The sequence below is a fragment of the Falco biarmicus genome, chromosome 7 (assembly GCF_023638135.1).
Source record: "Falco biarmicus isolate bFalBia1 chromosome 7, bFalBia1.pri, whole genome shotgun sequence".
Taxonomy (NCBI): domain Eukaryota; kingdom Metazoa; phylum Chordata; class Aves; order Falconiformes; family Falconidae; genus Falco; species Falco biarmicus.
Window position 1 is genome coordinate 1,717,225 of NC_079294.1, and position 23,632 is coordinate 1,740,856.

Consider the following 23,632-nt stretch of genomic DNA (forward strand, 5'->3'; position numbering starts at 1 on the left):
TCAGCCGCCCGGAGGCCGCCGACGGCCGCGCCTGCGCGCCCCGCTCCCCGCCACAGCGCAGGCGCCCGCCCGAGCGGCCGTTACAGGCCGCCGCGCCCCGCCGGGCGCTTCCCCTCCGTGATTGGACGCGGGCGCCGGTGGTCCCTCCCCCCCGCGGTGTGGAGGGGGGTTGCGGTGTGCGGCGGGACCCTCACCCCGCGCTATGTCTCTCAGCGGCGAGCGCCTGCGTGCCCTGCTGGGGAGACCCCTTAGAGTCACCTTAAAATGCGGCGTCTTCCAGGGGGTGCTGCAGTGTGTGAACCCCGACCGGAGCCTTCTCCTGCGGACAGGTCGGGGCCGCCGGCGCCTCAGCCTGTGAGGGGGAGCGGGCGGGCTGAGGGGCGCCGTGTCCGGGAGGGGGGGCGGCGGCGGCGGATACGCCGAGGTGGGCACGGGGCGCCCCTGGGGGCTTCCCGGGAGCCGACAGTAGGGCGAGTAACATGGCCCTTAAAAGCACGAGTTAGCAGCACCCGCCTGGCCTCGGCTGCGGGTGCGCAGCCACCTCATGGAAAGGCCCTTCCCTTGGGACAGCCGCCACCGCGCTCCTGTGGGCTGGCGGCGCCTGCAAGTAACAAGCTGTTGCTCACAACCGTGCACCTTGACCTATGTCTGTATTTTTTCCCCTCCCGCATTTCAGTGAAGAACGTGGAAACTGGCAGAAGCACTCCAGGAGTAAAGATGTTTTTTGGCCATGAAATAGTCAATGGTGAGGCTTTCCTGACTTCGTTCTGGGGCACAGGGGTCGTGCCTGCACTTCACTCATCGTTTTAAATCCATGTGTTGGCCACTGTTGAATTCTCCAGCTACACATCTTACTACTTAAAATCAGTAGGAAATAGAATGTCATATAAATCACACAACTTGGGTTCCCCAAGTATCTATTAGTGAAAAAATAATAATTCCACACTTTGTGATGGTCTTGTGACTGTACTGCATTAAAGTTTATTATTTAAGTAATGAATAAAGTCCAGTGAGGCAACTAATGAAAGTAACCATTCCAAAGGTAATACACTGAAGAAAGTGTGCCCTCTGTTCACATCCTGAAGGCAAGTTGCATTCATTGTGGTGTTTCTGTATGTGCAAGACTTTCACTAATGGACTCTGCTGGGAAGTTAAATTGCTTAAAGTTCTAGTTAACTTTGGTTTGCTTTTACTCATAGGGGCAAAAGCGCCTCAATTAAGCGGGCTGTTTATCTGAGCCTCTTTCCATGATTCACTAGTGATAAGAATATGGGATTATTTAAGAAAAGTCTTCCTAGTGTTTAAAGGTCCTGTGTGTTTCTGTTGGCATCTGCTTTGCTTTGGGGACAAGGAGCAAAGTGCTGAGGGAGAAATAGCTAAAGGCAGTAATTAGACCTGCCAAGTGATTAACTGACTCTGTTCTGCCTTTTTCCTTGTACCTGCTTGATTGTGTATGTAATAGTCTGTAAAGTAATCTGTTGTAGTTTGATACTGACTTTGGTTTTGGTGGGATGCTTAGCCATTAGTCTTCTTTAAGTGCTAGAGTTGTGAAGTACACCTTATCTAGGCTACCAATGTAAGTTAATTTATGTAGATTTGTACATCAGAGTGAATTTAAAATTATTTAAACCATACTTGGAGTTCAGTTTCTTTTTTTTGCATTTATGGCCATGTCCTATGGTGGTTAGTACTGGTTATGGTTCTTTTTTTAGCAGATAACAAGTGTCAAAAAGTTGCTTGTTGGCACTAGAGGTTAAATTGTTTGTTTCTATTGCAGTGGAACTGCTGGATGAACCAGATTCAGGGAAGGGAACAGCAATGCTCTACAAGTATGTTGAAATGTTTCCTTCCTTTCACGGTAGGATAAGGGGTGGGATGCACTCGCTAGGGGAGCCACCGCTTACGTTTAGTATAATACTGACGTTCAGACTCAACTGTGCTGAGTTTGTATTTCTCTGCTCTAAAGAGGTGAACAAGGTGGCGAGTGGAAGACCTCCCCTGTGTAAAAGGTTCTCCCACGCTATCGCTTACAATTTCTCTTGCTTTTTCCTTTTTTATTTTCTTCCCACTAGTGTTCCTAGGTAGAAGTGTTTGGTTTGGTTTGTTTCCTTGTGGGCTTGTGGTGTCATGGAGGATTTCCCATGAGCATTTCTTCTGTGGAGAAACAGTTCCAGGACAGCTGCACAGGGAAGGTTAGGTTTATACAGATGCTCTCAAAACATATATAAATGTGACACCAGGAATCTGGTAAAAATATGTTTCAAACTCCTGCAGACCCATGCTCCTAGATGGGTTTGCTTTGAGTCTTCTCACAAGACCACGTTTGAATAGTTTATTCTTCCTCTTAAGAGAAGTAGGAATGAAATGGTGTCTATTGAATAGTCCTTGAAAAGTTAAAAAGCACATAGAATTGTGTTTAGCAGCAGTTGTCTTGCTGCTCTTTCATTTTCTTTCTCCCTGTTAAGCTCGCTCACACATACTGGAATATGCTTAGCTTGGTAGCAGATTCCTGTGTTAATCCTCTAAATATACAATTTTAGGTTCTTAGCTACATCTAAAGGCTGATCAGAAAGGGGTTTTTATGTTTTATTCTGTTGAGATATACATGATTGAAGCTCTATAATCCTATTGGGATGATTTTATATCAATATAAGGAAATTTATACTAATAAGTCATATTTCCCAGTGAAGTATTCTTGACCTCAGACTGTCGTCTCGTAGAAATTAAGCATCTTATGTGAGACATCTTTCAGTCAGGTGAATTTTAACTGGTTTTTTTGGTCCTGAGATGCTTCCAGGTGATTACAGTAAAGTTTCCACAGATATAACTGGTTTACATATTGGTGAACTTGTAAAATTTCCCTCCAATTACAGTAACTAATGGATCAAATACTGATTCAGTGTAAAGACTTACAGATATCTAAACTGTGTGGCTCTTGGGCTCAGGTCAGGTACTGTGTTCTTCATACTTTTGAACTCTTTCTTTCCTTGAAACTCTTGCTGTCCTTTGCAGTGAACATCTGTTCCAAGTTCTGCTTTCACCTTTTACTTTCAGAATAAATGTGACATTTTATCTGAAATAAAGGCTCCTTTGTGCAAAATAAGCTTCATGTTCATTGTTTGGACACAGGTAGATGGCATTGGATGAAATAATTTTCTTTATTAAAACATCCATGCTGGTGGAATGTGGAATGTTTTGACTTCTATGCCGATGTATGGTTTGCCTTGCTTGTGCAGGTGCACTTCAGCTGTTGAAGGGAACAAACAAGCAGATGCAGGACTAGCAGATTGTGGCCCATGGAGTTCTTCTCACGTTCCCCTAGGCAGCCAGCTCAGAGCCTCAGATAGCTTAAAATACTCCCTCTCAGGTAATGTGGATATTACTTAAGCAATGTAGTTAGATTGTCTTTGTCGGACAGCATCTTTCCCAAACGCTGTAATCTCTTGGTTTGCCTGTATCAGAACAGGATATATTCTGAAAGAACAGTGGTTATAGAGAGATAGGTACAGAGCTCGTTACCCATAGGTGGACATGCTCTTTGCCTACAGATATATTTGCAAGTATCAGAAGGAAATATATCTGCTTTCCAGAATTTTTTCCATGTAGCTCTCATCAACTGTAAAATTGGCTGAGCAGCACAACTGATCTTTTGGAGAAATCGCAGAATCCCAGACTGGTTGGGGTGGGAAGAGACCCCTGGAGTTCACCTAGTCCAATCACCTGCTCCCGTAGGCTCTCCCCACAGGCTGCACAATGGCCCCGCAGAAGGAGCCTCCCCAGTGCCCCGCCACCCGCCAGGGACACACGTTCTCCCTCCTGCTCAGAGGGAACTGGCCGTGTGGCAGTTTGTGCCCGGTGCCCTTTGTCCCGTCGCTGGGCACCGCTGGGAAGAGCCTGGCCCCGTCCTTTGGGCACTCACCCCTGGGATATTTGTATATCAAAGTGCTTCAAGCAGAGAGCATTCCCCTACAGTGGTTGTTTTATTTTTGTACTTGTTCCTGAAATGTATGTCATTTCAAAGTTCAGTAAGACTCTTGCTCTCTGGGTCAGTGCTGGTTGTCACATGCATGCATGGATTTGGTTCTGTGGTTCCTGCTGTATACATATGTACAGGTACAGATCCGAAATGCGATTAGCTCATTCTGTTCTCATAGAACCGTGACAGGAGTGCAAGGCACATATAGGCTAGAGGGAAAGTAGCAGTGTTTATCTGAGTAGCGAGGGAGAAAATGAGCACGTGTTTATGTCATCAGGGAGAGCCTTTAAAATTTTTTTCTTGCGGCCTTTCAATTGACTAGTGTTTTAGAGTTTAGAAGATTGTCTTTGTGTTGTCATGGACGCATATTGTTAATATTTGCATGTTACCTAAAGAGAAGGGAGAATCTTTAAGAGAACCCTTCTTTACCTGTTCATTAGACATTGATAAGCAGGTGTTAAAAAATGTTCAAATCTGACTTAAATTCTCTTTGCCCCCTTGATCACTTAGGTATCCATGTTCTGTGGTGCCACTGTCTGTTAGTTTTGTCTTAGTTACAATCTTTTTTCCTCCCTGTACAGGCCTGGAAATTAGAGTGCTTTTTTTTTAATGCAAGTAATTTTTTAAACTGAAAACTTTATTTCCTTTACGCATCATAACAACAACAAGTAATGCTGCAACTCACTTTTAAACAGCCAGTTGTTCTGTCCAAAACCAGAATTTCGGGTCATGCTCTAGACTGAATCTTGATCTGAATTAGAGAGTTCACTAATCCATTTGGGTGTGCTCAGGAAGTACAGTGGGAAGAACTGAATAGTTAAACCAGAAAAGTAGAGTGATCACACAATAAAATACATACCCTTGTGCGAAGTTTAGTTAAGTGGAGGAAGCATCTAATGCTTGGGGTTTTTCCTTCCTTTTAGAGAAGAAGGATGAAGAGAATGTGGAGTACACAGTTGTTGATTGTTTCCAGCAGAAATTTGAGCCAGCAGTAAGTACTAATTAATGTTCTTAAGCAGCATGTATGGCTTCTAAGCCTGTTCCATTCTAATAGTCAGTAGATCCATTAGGTGGGAAGACTGTGAGCACAGGCTTCATGACATCTTACACTGGAAATCACTTTTCCATACTGCAGTGAAATTTGAGTAATAGGTAGTAACTGGCTTCTTTAAGTCAAGTAGAAATGGTATCTCTGTGGCATCAAAGTATATTTAAATAGTGCATATATGCAGGGAAAGAGTGCAGTGCACATGAGTTTGCAGTGGGTGGATGTGAATCTGCATCAGTGTGTGTTGGTTGCTATTTTCAGACTCTGCATCACCAGTAACGGAGGTGAAGGGTCAGTATTACTGTCTAGTGTGCAATTATTTTGTTTAAGAAGGGAACAACACAAGAATCTGTTGGCATTTGGAGAGGGAATTGATTGTGTTGTTTTTGTAGGTATTTGGAACTCCAGACATGCCTGTACCTTTTTCTCTTAAATCATGTATAATAGCGTAAGTGGACTTGGTAAAATGTCTTTGTTTCAGAACTCAGAGCCAATGACAGATTTATTATTAAATTTTGTAGCATTTTTAAAATCCTGAATTAGACAAGTAATACTGTAGGTCCTCCATGCCCTTTTGTCTTGCAATAACATCAGTTGAGATAGTACGGTAAATCTATTGTGCATACAGAGGAAAAAGCTCTTCCCCAGGAAGAGATTTCCCTGTTTACGCAGGAATCTAACTGTTGCTTTAAAAAGAAGCTGACTTTTTTGTTTGTTTATGCCTTCTACTCTTCTGTTACATGTGCGCTACAGGTTGCTTTATCTTAATTGTCTGAAAACTTCTTGTGCCTGTGAGAGTAGCAGGTTTTTCTTTTATACCTTAGGAAATGAGTTCTCTTTTTATCTGAAAGGAATACCTTCTTTATGTGACCTTAAGGAAGTTCCTAAAGCCTACTTAGGAGAATTTCTTGGGAGGAGATCACGGGAGTCTATATTCTTTAGTTACCCATAATCTCTGCTAAACCTATCATTCATGTTTCTAGTTGTGTTGTTTCCAGCTGTCTATCTGCATCTGGACTGATGCTCTGTCTGGTTCTCGTGGATCACTATATATCTGAGTTTCGTTGTGGTTTTGATCTGTATTTACCTTTTTAAATATGGAACATGACCAGAAAAATCACAGTTTACTATTTGTCCCTCTGCCTATTATTCTCTGGCATTATTTGTTTTACCCCTGTTTTCTTCATTAGGTGCTGCACCTGAAACAGCAGTGCGTTATCAGTGTAGCAGGAGAAGGTGTTAATTTGTGTCGTCATGGAAAACTCTCATGGCTTGAGGTAAGAGGCAGATGTTTCCCAAAATGTGCCACTAAATAGAGGCATAACTGAGAAACATTCGGGGATTAGCCAGTGTTTAAGACTTAAGTAACTGCTTTGGTAAGGGTTATAATGTTCTTCAAGACAGATCAGATATTTAATAAAAGACCTGTTGCAGAAAGAATTATGCCATTATAAGGCAATATAATAATTACTAAACTTGTATGTAATACATATGTTTGTATATAGCAATGTAACATACTTGGTTTGCCATCTTTATATACTTGTATACAGGTAGAGGTATTACACTAGTACAGCTGTTACCTGTTGAAAAACTACAAATCTAATCACAACACAAATATAACTGAAGGAGTAAAATCCATCTAAAGATGATACAGTATCTTAATTAGCTGTGATATTGTCAACATCTGAAAAGGAAGGGACAGAAAGGAAAATAGCTTAATCTGTTAGCTCAAAACCATCTTAGTTTATTTTTAAATGGATCTAAAAGTAAGTGTGTTTATCCAAAGTAAAAACTTGTGTGGGAGTTCATGCTTCAAATTTAACTCATTTCAGCAGAAGTGTCTGCAAAATGCTTGTTTTGCTATGGCTAAATTGCTTTCAAATAACAGCTTTTGTTAAACCATTATGAATTTGAACATAGGCAAAACCTAAATTTCATATCCTGTTTGAAATGCTAGAATGGAAAATTATGTCCTTTATTTCCTTGGTAGTGGTCTTTGACAACGAAAGGAATGTCACGGGCACAAGAATTTTGTTGGAAGTGGTTCTTTGAAAACGTCACCGTGATTGGTGTAGGAATTTATTTTAAGTACTGTGCATAGGGTTTGCTCTTGATATGTCTCAAAATGCTGTATTTAACTGCGTATAGTAGACTGCTGCGTTGTTCTTCCTAATTACTGTGAGTCTCCAAGCATCTCTGGAACAAACAAGACTTGTTTAGTGAATTAGCATTAAGGAAACTAAACCTGCTCTCCCCAGAATAAGCCTGTAGATAGGAGTTTATGGCTTGTGGGCAACAGGGCGCTCTCTCCTACTTTCAAATCCTTTGTTCTTCTGTCCCTCACTCATTTTCTTTGCAAATGAGTTTGTTGTAGATAGGAACAAAGAGCCATATTTTTCTGTTTGATATCTTCCTTCTGGGACCTCAGGCTTTCAAAAATGGATTACAAATGGTGCTGGAAGACAAAAACATCTTGAAGGTAAGGGTACAGGGGGTGTGAGGCCATTTGTGGTGGCAGAGGTCATATACACGTATAATGATCAAGCTGCACCAGAAAAGTTGCAGCTGGACACCAGTTTGTCTGACGGCTCTTTCTTGCTTCAGGTCATGCATGACTGCCGCGGGATCTCAGACTGCCTCTTCCACCAGTACGGTGTCCTTCTCTTCAATGTCTTTGACACACAGGTACCTTTCAAATGTTCTGGTCGGGAGCAAAAGTTTCAACAAGAGAAACTTCAGCCTTGTTCAGGGCATTCTCTCAGGGGAAGTTTAACATTACTAGAATGTGACTGTTGTTGAACCATGTAAATGTAATGGGTTTGTTCTAGCTAGAAAGAACCAGCAGGCAAGGCTGATAGTGTTATTTAGAGTCTTGTGTAGACCCATTTTCGAAGGTAGTTAATATTTAATATTAGCAGCAAGTTTAATGTGTTTTTTTAAAAGATGTATTAACTGGTCTTGATCAAACTTGGCACAACCTGAGGCTACTGTGGCTTAAACAGGAGCCAGGTCGGCTTGTGCTTTTTATTTTGTTATTCTTTCTGCCCCTTTCACAAGTGTAGAAACAGATTCAGGCTACAAGTATGCAGCACTAGGAAGCACCTGCTAATAAAAACAGCTGTGGAAGTGAGAGAACAGGCCAGGTTACCACAAAATCTGTTTTTGCTGGTGCTGGCCCTGGTAGTTGTGGTAGTTAATGTGTGACTAACAGGAGGATTAGAGCCTTTCAAGAGAGAAGAAAATAACATAATGGCTATGATCTTTCATAATGGGAATGGATATGTTACGCATAGTTATGTGTGGCTTGTCCTTGCCTGTATACTGACTTTTCGTGTCATAGATATGACTGCTTATATTAACTCTTCAAAGCCCAAGTCTGGGCTACATAGTAAGCTTTATACAGCAAAGGTTTCTCTGTCGCTGACCTTAGTTTGGCCTTTTGCCCCTAAAAATTATTTTATTCTATTACAGGTCAAATATCAGTCAGTGTTAAGTCTCGACTGCATGAAAAAGATAGGGGTGAAAATTCCCACCAGTGCTCCCAGCTGTACTGGCTAGAACACATAACTGATACAGGGGGAATAACTAACCAGAACTATCCACCCTAGGGTCTGAGGCATGCAGGATTGCACTCATTGTTCTGTTGTCTTGGTATGAGCTGACGTGCATGCTTTTCTTGCACTGATAGATCTCAAGGTTTAAATTCAATTACTCTAATTCATTGGCCTGAATCCTACTTCTGATGTAAGCAAGCTAGTGAAGTAGTCCGGTTTTGGCTACCCTGCAGTGTACCTGATACTATGGAATTAAGCTGTCTTTTCTTTTACTCTGTACTGCTGGAGAATATAGTTGGGAGATACCTCGGACCAAACTCTCATAGATGCTTTTTGTGAAGCACGTCTTAGAGCCAGCTTCCCAGTGTTGTTAAAATTGGAACAGGCTGTGTGTGCAAGTGAGACTTTGCTTAAAAAGCACAGCAATGGAATAAGAACTCTGGTTTAGATGGGATCCTGCCTGCATAATTTGAAAAGTGTTATTTATCCCCAGTTTTGGTCAGCTGCTGCAACTGTTTATTCCTTGCAATAAGTAACCTAATATAATTAACACAACATGCAGAGGATGGCAGTGAAAGGTTTCTGATGTTCACTGTCTTCCCCACTGATGTTCTTATAGCACTTAAGCATCACCTGTTGAAGTAACTTTTAATGATACTGTTTGTGGAAATCTGATATTGCTATTTCACATTTGACTGCCTTGGGGGTATGTGTGTGGCCCTGTTGGGCTATAGCAGCCTAAAAAGCTGGATAGTGAGCAGGCAAACTGGCTGTTGTCAGTGCTTACCTCCCTAACGTTGCCTTCTGGGACGCTTCTACGCTGCATCACGAGGCTAGGGTATTCTCACTCTCTGAAATCCCTGGCTATTGTAAAATGTTGTTGCTTGTATATCTGTGTACTACCAAAAGAAATACTAGCATTTTTCCTAGAGGTGTGTGCTGAAAGAGTAAAGAAAATTTGACAGCTTGAGACTTTTTGTGAGACAGAGGTCTGTGCAAGGTTTAATCATAAAATGTACAAGTGAACAAGTCACTGTTGCAGTCTGCTTCCACAGATCAATGCTGAAACACTACTTTTTAGCATATTGTAGTTTTTCTGCCTTTGAATCCAAACCATTAGCATGGAGTGACTTTGGACAAAGATTTTCACAGTGTAAGCTAAAATAATGTTTTTGTGGTGGGCAAGTTTATTCTATAACCTTGTTCATTCAGATTAAACCTTTTATGAATATTGAGCACAAGGATGCTTTCATATTTGTTTAAATATTTAAGTCTTTTCTCTCCTTATTTGGAAAGCATTGATTATTTTTTTTATTATTAGAAACCCTCTCTCTAACCATCTAGAAGAATGGAATATATTTCCAGAAATTTGAACATCATCTTTGTTTTGACTTTGAGTAAAAGTAACTGCTTGAGGTCTTTCTAGAGGTTCCTCTTCATCTGCATACAGCTACTGAGAGGGAAAGTTCAAAGTTTAGCATGCTACTAATCGCTTACTGAGAATCTGTTGTGGCAAGGAATCTCCGAGCCTCGAGGAGTAACCTTGAGAGGTGTCCCTACTCAAAGGGAGATCCTGTCGTGCAGCTTGCTGCCGTGTAGAAGAGCTCAGCAGACCCTGAGCTGTCCATTATCTATGAAGTAAGATCATTGACTTACAGTCCTGTTTGCATATTGGCTGTATTTTAGATTGGCACATGTTCAGCTAGCCCTCAACTGTTGAGGAAGATTTGTGATCCTTAAATATTGTGTTGTTATCTGTCTCCCCAAGTTCCAGCTTAAGCCAGACACAGCCGTTGTGACCACCACTGGTGGCTATTGCTTAAGCAGAAAAGGGTGGAGCAGGGGGCACACCCCCAGGGTGGATTGTTCTAATGACAAATAGTTCACTCTCAGATTTTGAATGTGGATGCAGGCTTTTTATTTTTTCCTCTCTGTTCCCCTGGTGAGTGGACTCTCTTCCAGGCTTCCCTTTTCCATTGTCTTCTTTTGGCACCTGTTGCAATAATCCCACTCATCTTTGTGTTCCCTGGTTAGGGATAAGAGTCAAGGTTGTTCCTACTCTTTCTGTAAAGTGACGAAACCAGGATGAGAAACAAGCAAACACCATGCCATGTAGTTGCTGCTGGAGGCTGTTTGCTTGCCTTCTGGCTCTGTATGCTGTCAACGGTAAGGCTCACTGGCAAAATCAGGTTTTAGGCAAAAGGTTTTTGAAAACTTTGCATATTCTTTCATCATGCTTTCCTTATGTTGCATCACTATTTCAGTTTTAGATAAAAACCAAACCAGAAATATCCTGGGGAAGTATCACTGTATGTTTACTCTCTTCTGATAACTGCTCCTAACCACCTGCTGTCCAGAGACAAGAGTGCTGGGCTAGAAAGAGCCTTAGACTAATTTACATAAGGTTAAGTTTTAAAAATTAATTTAGCCTTTTATGTAACTGAACAGCTTTAAGGACTCAGATTACTTTGCAACTGTATGCAGTCAAAAAGAGAATTAATTTGTTTGCAGCGTACTTTATTTCTAATACGCATCCCCACTGTCAAACCTCCACGTTCCCTGCCTTGGGTTAACAGACGCTGGTTGTGGCATATTGCTCCCTTCCATCACAGGTTGCTGATGCTCTGCAGTTCTCGGTGGCAACAGGTGGCTTCCTTCCACACCGTGTCTGCACATTACAGGAGTGTTTGATGCAGCACTTGAAGATACCTTCCAAATGGCATGCCATCATGAAGAGCAGGCAGCAGATGGCTTCGGTGAGTGATTCAGTGGGGCACCTTCTGAAGACTCAATTGTGAGCTATGCTTTGCCCATCTTGAGATGTTTCTGTCAGTTTTTCAAAAAGCAGTGCTCAAATTGCTGTAGTTTAGGTCATTTTGTAACACAGACTTGGGAGACAGATGTAAGCTTTAGTTGGCATTAGTGCTTATGCTGCTATTTCCTAATAGCTCATGTGAAATTGAGGTTTTGAAGAAACCACAGACCTTGTACAATAGAGGATGTATATAACTTGGGTTAAAAATGTTCTGGATATCTTAATGTATTTGACTAAATCTGAAACCTAGTTCCAACATAACAAGTTGGTTAAAATGAATCCTGAGTCAAGTAGGGAAAGAGGAAACTTATTTCCAGCACTTATGAGAATGAAAAAATGAGAGTAGCGATTTTTTTTTCTTGCTTGTGCAGTTCAGCAGCATTTTCCAAATCATTATTCTCTATTGTCCTTGGTTTTGTTAATCTTTCAGATGGGGACAAGAAAGGGAGAACTTCATGGGCCCAGGAGCTCCTAAGATTTGGAGATAAATAGAACAGACTTGCTTGATAAATAGAATAAACTATTTCAGTTGGAAGGGACCTAAAATGATCATCTAGTCCAAGGGCCTGACCGGTTCCGGGCTGACCAGGCTGAAGCATGTTATTAAGGGCATTGTCCAAATGCCTCCTAAACGCTGACAGGCTTGGGGCATCGTCCGCCTCTCCAGGAGGCCTGTTCCAGGGCCTGACCACCCTCTCGGTAAAGAAGTGCTTCCTCATGGCCAGTCTAAACCTCCCCTGGCGCAGCTTTGATCCCTCCCCAGGCATCCTGTCCCTGGGTACCAGGGAGAGGCGCTCAGCACCTCCCTCTCCACGTCCCCTCCCCAGGAAGCTGCAGAGAGCAGCGGGGTCGTCCCTCAGCCTCCTTCTCTCCAAACCAGACAAGCCCAGAGTGCGCAGCCGCTCCTCACAGGACATGCCTTCCAGCCCTTTTACCGGCTTCGTTGCCCTCCTCTGGATGCATTCAAGGACCTTTGCATCCTTCTTGAGTTGGGTGGCCCAGAACAGGTCACAGGAGCCAAGGTGAGGCCGCACCACCGCTGAATACAGCGGGACGATCCCTCTCCTGACCGGCTGACGATGCTGGGTTTGATGCAGCCCAGGATGCAGGCTGCCCTCGGGGTGCCAGGACACGCTGCAGACTCATGCTGAGCCTGCTGCCAGCCAGCACCCCAGGTCCCCTCCACAGGGCTGCTGTCAGCTGCTCCTCTCCCAGTCTGTGCTTGTGGCTGGTGTTATTCCATCCTAGGTGCAGAACCCAGCATTTTGACTTGTTAAATTTCACCCTGTTAATCGTAGCCCGATGCTCCAATCTGTCTAGGTCCCTCTGCAAGGCCTCTTCTTGACTCGAGAGTCAACAGCACCTCCCAGTTTGGTGTCGTCAGCAAACTTACTGCTGGTGCATTCAACTCCTGCGTCCAGACCGTTGATAAAATATATTGAACAGAACCGGCCCTAGAACTGAGCCCTGAGGAGCGCTGCTGGTGACCGGCTGCCAGCCAGATCTAGCTCTATTCACTACAAGCCTTTGAGCTCTGCCCTTCAGCCAGTTTTTAATCCAGCGCACCATGAACCTACTCACTTCACAGCTGGACAGCTTGTCCAGAAAGATGCTGTGGGGGACAGTATCAAAAGCCTTACTACAATCCAGAAAAACTACATCCACTGCCTTGCCTTCATCCACTACTCAGGTGCCCTTATCATGGAAGGATATCAAATTAGTTAAACAGTATATAAATATGCCAGTGCCAGTGTGGCAGCTTTTGCTGGGTTTTTAATCCCCTGACCTTGCTTTTTTGGGGCTGAGAGAGGAAAACTTCCAAAGAAGCTACTAAATATGGGAACTAGATATGTAATGAGACCTCACCATATAGGCAGGATTTCTTTACTGAATAGGAACAATATCTTTCCTATCAGAGCATTTTGTAGCCTTTCGTACTGGTCTTGTAACTTCTTGAGTAAATTTACGTGGGTTTGCACTGCCTGTTCATAGTCTTAAAATCTTTCTCAAAAGCCTGGATTAAATGTTACTTGATATTGCTGTAATAGCTACTCAGTGAAACCTCTAATTTGAACACAGCTTTATTTTTCTGTAAGTTCTGGAATTCTAATAGTGTCTTTCAAAATTTCAATTTAGAGAATTCTTTATGGCAAATCTAAGCTAAATGGCAGCATGCCTGCCTTAGTTTACCAGACCAAATCCTCCTATTGGTCCAGAGAAAAAAGATGGAAAAATCCTGTAATATGTATGTAGTAAGGATACCAATGTAAGCCACTCTGTAGTGACAGTTTTGCTCAGGGTGTCATAGTCATGCTGCTTAAGTGGGGCTTGTTTTCATGTGCTTCTGGTTCTAGTTGTGATGACTGAAGATGTTACTATCCCCAGATGCTTCCCTGGCTCTGTTGATGGAAGGGTTATTTTCCCTTTAGATCTTCAGCTCTGCTCTTAGGAATCCAACCTAGTTTCAGAGATGGGTGAGAGAAAGCCTAACATTAAATGCTGGAAAAATTATTTGTTAGTTTTTGGGTTGTTTGGCATTTTTCTTTAAAGAAGCAATTCCTCCTCCCAAACTCCCTCTTCTCAAACATCCACAAGCAGATGGCCTTAGAAGCTGCAAGCATTCAGTAGCACTGAAAATAGAGATCGGCATCAGGAGATAATGTTGCAAGTTGCAGATGAATGTGATGAAAAGCTTTGTTGTAATTTTTGCTGTGTAAATAACTGCTTTCATTTGCATTGGGATACACAGGAGAATGCTGACATATGGTTCCTGAGACCCTTTCCAGCTTTTCTGCTTAAAGCACTTGCTCTGAAGGCTATGTACCTTCTGCGGCTCCACGCATCTCTAATGGATAACTTGATGTCTGACCTAACAACTGTAGTACGTGGTTATTTAAATGCTTATCAGTCTGGGTCTGGAGATCCCCTTAGGAGCACAAAGGTAGGTATGTCTGCTTATGTCTCTGGTTAGTTATTTGATCTGAGGCTCTGATGGGTAACTCTGGAGGACTTAGCCACAGCAGCTTCCTTTTCTGCAACTGTACACCCTACTTTATGCCATTATGTACCTTGTTTCCTTTGATGAGCAGCAGAAGTGATGGTGTCTGTATCTACCTAGCTGCATTTCATGTTAGTCCATCAGCACAAATCCACCTCAAGTTAGTGCTGGGGATGGTGAGCTGCAGCTGTTAAGGCATGGGCACAGGCACATGTGCCTTCTCTTCACTCTCATCTGAGACTGAGAACCTCTGGGCTTGATAGGGGTTGCATATTTGTGGGAGCATGAAGAGGAGCAGGCAGTTGTGTTGGTACCTGGAGCTGCCAGAGTTCCTTTGTTTTGGTAAGAGAACTGAGTCCCATAATCTTGTTCTGTTTTTCTCCTATTCTGTCATCTTTACTGCTGAGATGTTTTTCATATACTGGCTGTTTCTGGATAGTGGTGTCTCTTGTTGGCCAAAGATTTTTATTTCTCTAAAGCATCTCTGCATTATCTTGTCTTCCTCATTTATTCTCACCTTCATTAGCAGGGTGGGGCAGGAACAAAACCAAGTCAAGTAACACTTTTCGTCTTTGGTTACATAGAACCAGTAGTATTGCATGCCCCGGTACCTTGGAGTGGTTCTTGTATGGTGGACATTTCTGTAATTGCTTGTTAATTTTTAAAGCAGGGCAGGGGGAATTAGATTTTTGATTAAGGAGCTTGACTTCCTGTGCTAGTAGAAAGAACCCATCCATGCAAACCAAAGAAGCAGTGGTATTGGTGTGGTCTATTTCTGTCTTTTCAATGAAGTAATCTTAGGAGGGCTTGCATCAACTATGCAAGTTATTGCAGGTATTACATTTGGATGAAAAGTGAATAGTCAAACATCCTCATTCATCACAAAAAGACTGAACTAACATGATTAAATCCTGTTACTGCCTCACTTCTGCAGTTGTAAATGTCTTGAAATATTTATGGGGAAAAGAGACTGCAGGTCTGTCATCATGGAAGGAATTGTCTTTTTCTTTGCCCTGGTTTAACAAAGCACTGAAGCACAGACTTGAATTCTTTGGGAATTACTTAAGGGCTCAGAGCAGAAAATCTCATTATTGAGGATTTAGGAAGGGATTAGTTGAAATAACCACAAGAGGTCATAGTTGCTTCACAGATGGAAGAGAAGAGGTCACTCTGAAAAGCTTTTCTTTTTAGGGGAGAGATGCCAAAAAAAGAAGTTGTTCATAGTTCATGGAAAAAAATTAGCTCGATATCTGAATTTCCAGTATGAAGTAGCATGCAAAAGTAGGCATGACACAAGGGAAAAGAAGAGTCTGTTAGAGTGAAAAGAGTACAAATTCAGTTTTGCATTGGGCTATTTGTAGAAAAATTTTTGAAGTGGTACTCAGGTTGCTGGAGCCAATCCTTTTGTAAATCCATTTATTCCATAAGATTACCCAAATAATTGAGCTGGTCCCGAGAATTTCAAATGGCATTTTGAAGATCTATTTAATATCACATCTGATAATTATACTGCCTCCAGCTGCTTTAGAAATCTTGTAGTATGGGTAGTAAAAGTAGCCATTTTCACCACCATTTCACTGTTAATCATTTTTTGATGTTTCTTCTACTTTATTTAAAATCTGCTTGCAATACGTATTTGAAGTCCAAATATGCAGTTTGGTTTAGTTAAAACTGGTTTGTTACTTCAGTTTCTTCACTGAGTAAGTAAACAAAGTCAATTTTAAGGGAATCCTTTGCAAGTTGATGAGTTCAGCTAAATCTGTTTTAAGAAAAAAAGAAAGAAAAAATAACTTTGTGCAACTTCTAGGTTTTCTGGCTAGGTCTATATTAATTCCCTGAATCAAAAAGCCTTTATTCAGATCTGATTGTCAGAATGAAATAATAATCAAGAGACACACGCACATTTATTCTAGTGCTTTTTCATGGATATTTAGAAGTAAAGTTTATCCATCACTAAGGTCTGTGTTATGCCATCTGTGCACTTTGTGGAGCTACAGTTGGAAGTTACCTAGAAGGTGCTTTTACTGGACTATTTTACTTTTTACACAGACCGGTCACAATTTACACTTGTGCTCCACCTTGGTGCCTTGGTGAACAGCAGCCTGGGGTGCAATGAGCTTGACTTCATCTTGGAGCTGGTCTCCAGCCACAGCAACACTGGAGTCCCTATGCTTGATGCCTGTGTTCTCCAGGCATGGAGGGAGAGGGAGGGAAGGAAAGAAAAAGAAAGGCATCTCATTGATCCTGACACTTTTGGAAATGTGTGTTGACACTTCCTGTGGTTTCTTGTGTCTTCACCTGCAAGTAGTAGTCAAGTCTTCTGAATACTGGACACTCCCTTCTAAGCAACTGACTTTTCACCCACAAACCAGATGCAAAACGGCAACCTCTGATCACCAGCACTTCATTATCAAAACTCTCAGCTTCCCTTTTCAGCATCTTTCAGAAACTGATAATCTTCCTCACTGCTGAGGAAGAGAACTCAACACAAACTTCCCACCCTGAAAGTCTCTGCAGTTTCCTGCATTTTCAGCATAACTGTCTGCCAGGAGTAATTGTGCTTCTTGTGGTTGCAGACATCAAGTAAAATGGGCTTTTGTGCTGCTGCACCTCAGTCACTAGAAAAGATGTAGTAAAGGAGCTGTACGTGCTGAATTTCTAACTTTCCTCATAGATTCATATTGTGTGTAGTTAGGGATTTGGAAATGCAGCTGCATTCTGATGTTTAGGACTTAAGTTCAAAGAAAACAGCCTGGGAACCCATCGGTGTAAAGAAGTATGTGTTCTCCTAGAAGTGCAGTGCTTTCTTGGCTAAGTGCTGACAGTACACAAGCAGTGCACTGGTACCACGGGGCAGTTGCACACCCCTGTGCAGCAGTTCATTTCCCAGTGCACTTAAGGTAAAGCAGCAGTAGACCAGGTGCAGTGCGGTATATGATACCAGATAACATGTTCATGACACGTGGTGGCATGAACTCTGTTCTCTGTCTAAATATAATTGAATGCCTCAGCCAGTAGTTTTCCCAATTGGCAGGTGAGCTGGGACTGCACCAAATACATATTAAACTTTATGAACATACAACCTGAATTTTCACGCAATTAAGTTTAAATAGTTTAGGGCATGGATTACCCCTTGCTGTAGGATACTGCAGCAGTTAGGAAGCTGGATGTAGGTTCTTCTGGTTAAACAGAACGGAAGGTGGGGTGTTTTCCAGTAAGTGCTTTATCTGCTTTTTTCTGTAAGCCTGTCTGAATCATTTAGCCTTCCTCTGGATCTGTGCAAACTTCTAGATGCAGGTTTTGCGACACACAGCTTCCCTTACAAAAGCACCACATCTGTATATCCACTCTTCTGTTCTTAGTGCTTTTACCAGTATGTATATACTTACACTTGACTTGCCAGCATGTTGCTTCCTGTATCTTTCCCGGGACCTTCTTTAGCATCTTCCAGTCCCTGGGTATCAAGTCAGGTTTTAAGCAAGATACTATAGTTAACTAATTCAGCTTTTTCGTCTTCTACTGTTCAGGAATTTTAGGTGAAATCCACCTTGGTGTTTGTATTTCAATTACCGGTAACTAGGTATTCATGGGGCAATTTGAAACAGATTCCAGGTACGTAATGAATGTTTTTGGTATGGGAACATCCACGGGTTTTTTCATGCTGAATGTAGGAGATAAGAAAGAAGTTGTGGTTTTTACCATGCTGCTTTTGTATTGATCATCGCTTGGCTCTGCAGTGTGTTGATATTTTGTGCTTCTCTGATGTGTGCAGAAATTTTTTTATTAGTTGTTATATTTTTTTGTTAAATTTTAATAAAATTATTCTGGCCTGCCCTTTGTGGTTTTTTTTCTGTAACTTCATCCTTATTATTTTCTTCACTCGGATGTGGCTTAGCTTTCCTGAGGGATGCTTACTTCATAGTCGGCATTCCCCTAACCCGTAGTCTTGCCAATTCCCTTTCACTCTGTTCTGTGATCTTTTGCTCTTAGGTAAGGTTTGCTCTGTGCTGCTTGTATGGTGTCTTGAAGTTGTCTACACGCTACATGCTAGGATTGAATTTGCTTGCTAGTTTATTACTACTTTTTAACAAAGCTTCCTTATTTGCATAATTCCCCTTTCTACAGTTTATCACAACTGTGGATTTCTGTGTTGTTCCTACAAAGCTGGTGAGCATTGCAGTCCTTGTTAAGGAGCAGATCCATGAATGTAATATTTTGAACAGTGTCCCATGCACTGCTCAGGGCCAAGTCAAGGAGTGTGTCTCCTCTCACGTACTTCCTGAGCAGCTGTTTCATTGATTTGTTAACTATGTTGGCTTTTTCCACATAAGTTGGGGCTTTTTTTACCTGTCAGATAGAATACCATGGTTTTAAATGACAAGCTGGGAAAGCTGCCTTTGCAGTGGCTCCTGCAAGTAAACATGAAGTGGGGTGTACAACAGCTTCATAGTGCAAGTTTCCCAGGAGACATCTAAAACCCATATGTGAAGTGTTACTGACATCTTGAAGAACTTCATCTTAAAGGAGTAAACAATAAATGGAAGTGTAATGTTTTCCCCATTGAGTAGGCTAAAATGAAAGTGGGAGACACACACACTCACTTTCTCCCCCCCACCCCCGGCCCATTGTGTGTGTAAACAGGTAGTTGATACATCCCACAGATCTAGTGAGAGATGATTGTTTTGTTCCATTGGCTAATTACAGAGGGAGCTCTTACCTGGTACTGACAAAAGTACAGCACGTGTATGTGTATGCATATGTATTACTTTTTCTTTTCTGTTTCTTGTCTTATTTTCCCTTATCAGCCCACTTGCACAGAGCTGCCAGAGGAGCTGCGTCAGCTGGCAGAGATCCAGAAGCTGCGAAGGGAGAAAGCAATAAAAGACTACAGAATGAATGGGGATGGGCTTTTAATCAGACCAGCCATGGAATTAGAAGAGAGAAACGATCCACAGGATGGAAACTATGGAGATCACAGGGATTGAAGAAATAATTCAGTGTCCCAAAATGTATCCCTCTGCAATTAGAATGTACCTTGTCAAGAAAAGCCTGAAAATCAAAACCAAGTGGCAAATCTGTGGAAGAACCTTAAACTGACCTCAAGCTGGCCATATGAATCTTAATTTCTTATACAGGTGGCTTGGGTGAGCTTAGACTGGGTATTGGAAGACATCCAAATGAGAAAAGGGATTATTCCCCATGCAGAAGTGTCAAACAAAAGCTCCTTTCTTTACAATGACAGGTAAACCCATTGTTGAATGGAAATAATGATGGTCGGTCTTTGGAAGGAAATTCCTCATGTGTCTGGCTGTTCTTAAGGTCTATTTTTGAGATGTGTTTTTTTTCAAGAACTATTTTTTTATTTTCAAATGGTGCTTTTTTTCCCTTGCATTGTTACCAGGCCAGTGTCTTAAATTGTATTGGGTTTTTTGTTACCTGTTGCAGGTATGTAAAACGCTCATTCAATCCAGATACATAAACAAGGGAACTAAGATTAAGATGGCTGTTCCTTGAGGTTAGAAAGGGTTTGCTTGGAAAAATAAAAAAACCTTCTGGCCACCCCATGTGGGCTTGGTTTATGTGCAGTAAGTCTCTTGGCATAGCTATACAACAGTCTTTCGTAGGAGAGTGAAAAAGATCACACCGTAATGAACCACTATGCTGGCAAAACCAGCAAAGAGGTGCACTAATAAAAAGGACTTTTCTGCCAAGACAAGAGTTATTTTAGGCTAACCGAGAAAAGATGCTTCCTGCGGAAAGTTGCACACCACTGTTGTCAGCACTGCTGTATCAGATTCATGTAGGTAAGGCTGTAACAGTAATGTGGTGTGTATATATAGACAAGAGTGTACAAAGGGGGAAAACCCCACTTAATTTAGTTTAAAAAAATGTATAGTATTCCCCCCCCCCAGCAAAATAAGGTATCAAGGCAAAACCAGTTTTTTTCTAGTATAGTTGCTTTGGCTGGTATTCACTGAAAGTAAAGCTCCTCCAACCAATAGTACTAGCCTACCGCATGACAAAATTAATGTAGACCACGCCTGAGTGTTGGAACATTTTTTTGGCATATCACTATATTTGACTTGGAAGCACAGGACTGTTGAAAACTCTTTGTTTTTGAAATTCTGAATTTATACACAGTTATGTATTTAAATGCATAAAAAAGTGCTGCATGTTTTGCCATTCAAATGCTTCAGACAGGGTGGGGAACACCTTAATCGAGTGTAAGGAAGGTTTTGTTCTTAGGGTATTGGCGAACACTTGATGAAAACATGAAATAGGGAGGGGAAGAGGTGATGGTCACTGTCCCCACCAGTCTGCAATCCGAGAACAAGCTGGGCAACAAGCTGTGACTGTGTTAATAGTAACGACACCAGGTTGCAAGGGACGTGGCGTCTGCATGCGAGTAGGTTTTGAGCTGGCTTTCTTTGGATGTAAATCGGTGTGTGACTAGATTGCTTACATGTATCTGTGTCCATTCTCTCTATATATCATTACGGGAAATGTGTGTTGGGTTTTGAGGGTTTTGTTTTGTTTGGTTTTTTTCTCTCTCCAACAAGAGTACTAGACCAGCAGTGTTTAAATAGGTCTCTCCATTGAAACTGTAGATAGGACCTGCTCACTTCTGCGAGTGGCAGAAAAACTTGCAGAAAAACCTTCAAGGTCTCTTCTTTGTCAGTATGTTTTCTACTTTTTTTTTTTTTAACCCTTAACAGTATTCTTTAATCAAACTGTAGATTTCCTTTGTCTTGGTTCACTTTAGAAAAATAAACCAGGTTTGAAAAAAGTTTGTCTTACAGTGTTTTATTTGGAAATTGAGTCTGTGTTTCATTTGCTCCGGTAGGTGCTGGCAGTGGACTGGGCCCCTCTCCAGCACTACCGGAGCCCATGTCATTCATCAGGATTCTTCCAAGCAGTGATGGGTATGATCAGCAGATCAGCAAGGGTATGATGTGGAACGTGCAGGCTTTTCTGAGCTAGAGACAGCTCAAGAGCACTTAAGTTTTATTTCCACAACCAAAATCATCTGGGTCTACCCAATCCGATTAGTGGAGTGAAAATGGTGACATATCGGATAACAGAAGGATGGAGGATAGAGGTGGTAAGCTGTGAAGGCATCAGGTCTGGGGTGTAGAAGAGTGGTCTAGAATGTCTCTGTGCTGGACACAAACAAATTGCTAAAGGCACCCTTCTCGGGAAGAGGCTGAGCTGTGTTCTGAGCCTCTTCCAAGCAGTCAGTCGCTGGCTGGAACTGTATTATAACGGCCTGAGGATTTCCAGATAGCAAAACTGCATTGGTGCTGCTGTATTGCTTTAAGCCTTCCTGAGTAAACCTGGCTGCAGCTCTCCCCTGCTCTTTTGGGAACAGTATAAAGAAATTGATTGGAACAGAGCGGTCACTTGTTGATGCACGAGGTTAAAAATTACCGTTTTCTTAACGGAGAAAAAAATATTTTTTTAATGATCCCTAAGGCCATGTCAGGCTGCTCAGTGCTAGTACTCTGTTTTTCTAAGGTTGGTGGTAACCTGTGACAAAATCACACACATTTCTTAATCTAATTGCTGGTTGTAGTTAGGGATCCAAGTTCTGTGACTAGTTAAGGACAACTCTGTAGTGAAGTTTTACTGGGGCAGTAGCAGCTGCCTTTACTTCCTAGAAATTATGGCCGCTCCCACGTGCTAGGATGACACAGAGCTCGGTCATAAGGTACAAATTTCTCTCTCTAGGCGGTATGTGATCTAGATTTATCATTCATGTAACGACTTACTGAAAACGTACCACTTAATGGGCACTAGGTGAGGGCTGCACTCCGCAGCTACCGGCCCCACCGTGTTACACGGCTGCTCCTCACTACTAACTTTCAGTCCTACTCCATCCTGAGCTCTGTGATGCAACTCCCCCGCACGACTGAGGGAGCGTGGCAGAGCGCACGTAGCTCCGCCGAGCACCCCCGCTGCGGCCGCGCTACTGCTACCCACGGCGGCGGCCCGCTCCCGGCGCCCCCCGCAGCACAACGCTCCCGCCAGCCGCGGGGGCGGGGGGGCCGGGCCCACGCCGCCTCCTGCGCGGTGCCAGGGGGCCACCCCGCTGCGCCCCGGCCCTAGGGTGCGGGGCTGCAGGGGCCCAGCGCCCGCCCCGGCCCGCGGGAGGCCCTGCCCGCGGCCCGACACTGCCCGCTCCCCCCGCGCCCCGCCGCCCTTCCGGCGGCTCAAGGGCGAGAGCGCGTCACTTCCGGTGCACCGCCACCTCCCCCGCGCTGGCATCGCGAGATCCCGCTCCGCCTCGCGCGAGACTTGCGAGCTTACCCGGCCGCTTCGGCCGAGTCCCTTCGGCAATTTCCGTCACTGTCAGACTCTACCAATCGACTGCGAGAGCGCATCGATGGGAGCGGGCCCCCCGCGAGCTGCGTGTGGGGACGGTGCCCGCCGCGCGGGGCCAGAGACCGTGGGGCGGCTGCGGCGACGCCAGCGGAACGGCAGCCCCGGGGCGCGGGCCCGGGGTGGCGGGGAGGTATGCGGGGCTCGATTGTTCAGGCCTGGCCATGGCGCCTCTCCTCCCCCCCGCCATGGCTCCCCGTGTCCCTGCTCCTCTCCTCTCAGTGAGCGAAAGTGGCCGCCGCCGCCGTCCCAGCGCCCGCAGCCGCCGCCTCCTCCTCAGCAGCAGCGCGGGCGCCATCTTGGCGAGGCAGGAGTCGAGAGCGCCCCGCGGCAGGAGACAGGCAGCGCCAGCCCCAGCAACGCGGGGCGAGAGGCCGGGTGGAGCGAGCGGGGAGCCAGCCCAGGAGACACCCCCAGCCCCCCGCCGCCGCCGCCGCCGCGCCGCCGCCGGACCCACTACCCAGGTGAGCCACCGCGGCGACCGGGCAAGGACATGTGGGGCCGGGGCTACCACAGGCGGTAGCGGGGCCCCGTCGGGGCAGGCCGCGGCTTCGCACACACACCCCCCGCTAAGCGGCGGCGGCCGCAGCAGCCGGGCCTCTTCTTAAAGGGACAGGCCCCTTCCCCGCCCTGCCCGCCGGATGCGCCCCGAGACACCGGCGGCGGGAGCCGCGCCTCCCCCCTCTGCCCGGAGCGGGGTGGCCGCCGGGCCCCCGCTATGGGGGGTGACGGGGAGGGGGGAGGGGGAGGCGGTTGCGTGCACCTGCGGGCGCACGTGCGCCGCGGGGGGGGGGCGCGGGGGGGAACAGGGGGGAGGCGGCGCGTGCGCGCGGGGGCCGCGGGCCCGGGAGGGGCCGCGGGC

At 44.2% G+C, this 23,632-nt stretch overlaps 2 protein-coding genes across 7 annotated transcripts in view; both read left to right on the plus strand.

Annotated features, from left to right (window-relative positions):
* The first annotated feature begins 83 nt into the window (after nt 1-83).
* On the plus strand, nt 84-22,283 carry EXD1 (exonuclease 3'-5' domain containing 1). Of its 6 annotated transcripts, XR_008823098.1 has the most exons (12): nt 84-329; nt 677-745; nt 1,778-1,829; nt 3,237-3,367; nt 4,900-4,967; nt 6,215-6,301; nt 7,399-7,503; nt 7,629-7,709; nt 11,191-11,334; nt 14,143-14,334; nt 17,919-18,003; nt 19,197-19,329. XR_008823098.1 is itself a non-coding variant. In XM_056346809.1 (11 exons), exons 1-11 carry the CDS (start codon nt 203-205, stop codon nt 19,374-19,376), a joined length of 1,236 nt encoding a protein of 411 aa, XP_056202784.1. In that variant the 5' UTR covers nt 84-202; the 3' UTR covers nt 19,377-22,283. The 6 variants fall into 6 exon arrangements, 4 of the variants coding, with proteins under 4 accessions (XP_056202784.1, XP_056202785.1, XP_056202787.1 ...); XR_008823097.1 differs by having other exon boundaries at nt 14,143-18,003; XM_056346809.1 differs by lacking the exon at nt 17,919-18,003 and having other exon boundaries at nt 19,197-22,283.
* Nucleotides 22,284-23,100: 817 nt separating this feature from the next.
* INO80 (INO80 complex ATPase subunit) overlaps nt 23,101-23,632 on the plus strand; it is a 67,171-nt gene continuing 66,639 nt past the window's right edge. The window contains exon 1 of the mRNA XM_056346800.1: nt 23,101-23,234. The gene's annotated coding sequence lies outside the window, so the exon portion shown is untranslated. The remainder of the gene's footprint in view (nt 23,235-23,632) is intronic.

Bases quoted from the DNA above. Each gene is read 5' to 3' on its own strand.
- EXD1 (XM_056346809.1), top strand. From the start codon at position 203: ATGTCTCTCAGCGGCGAGCGCCTGCGTGCCCTGCTGGGGAGACCCCTT. The intron at 3,368-4,899 runs GTAATGTGGATA...CCTTCCTTTTAG, and splicing joins CTTAAAATACTCCCTCTCAG to AGAAGAAGGATGAAGAGAAT. The intron at 7,710-11,190 runs GTACCTTTCAAA...CTTCCATCACAG, and splicing joins TCAATGTCTTTGACACACAG to GTTGCTGATGCTCTGCAGTT.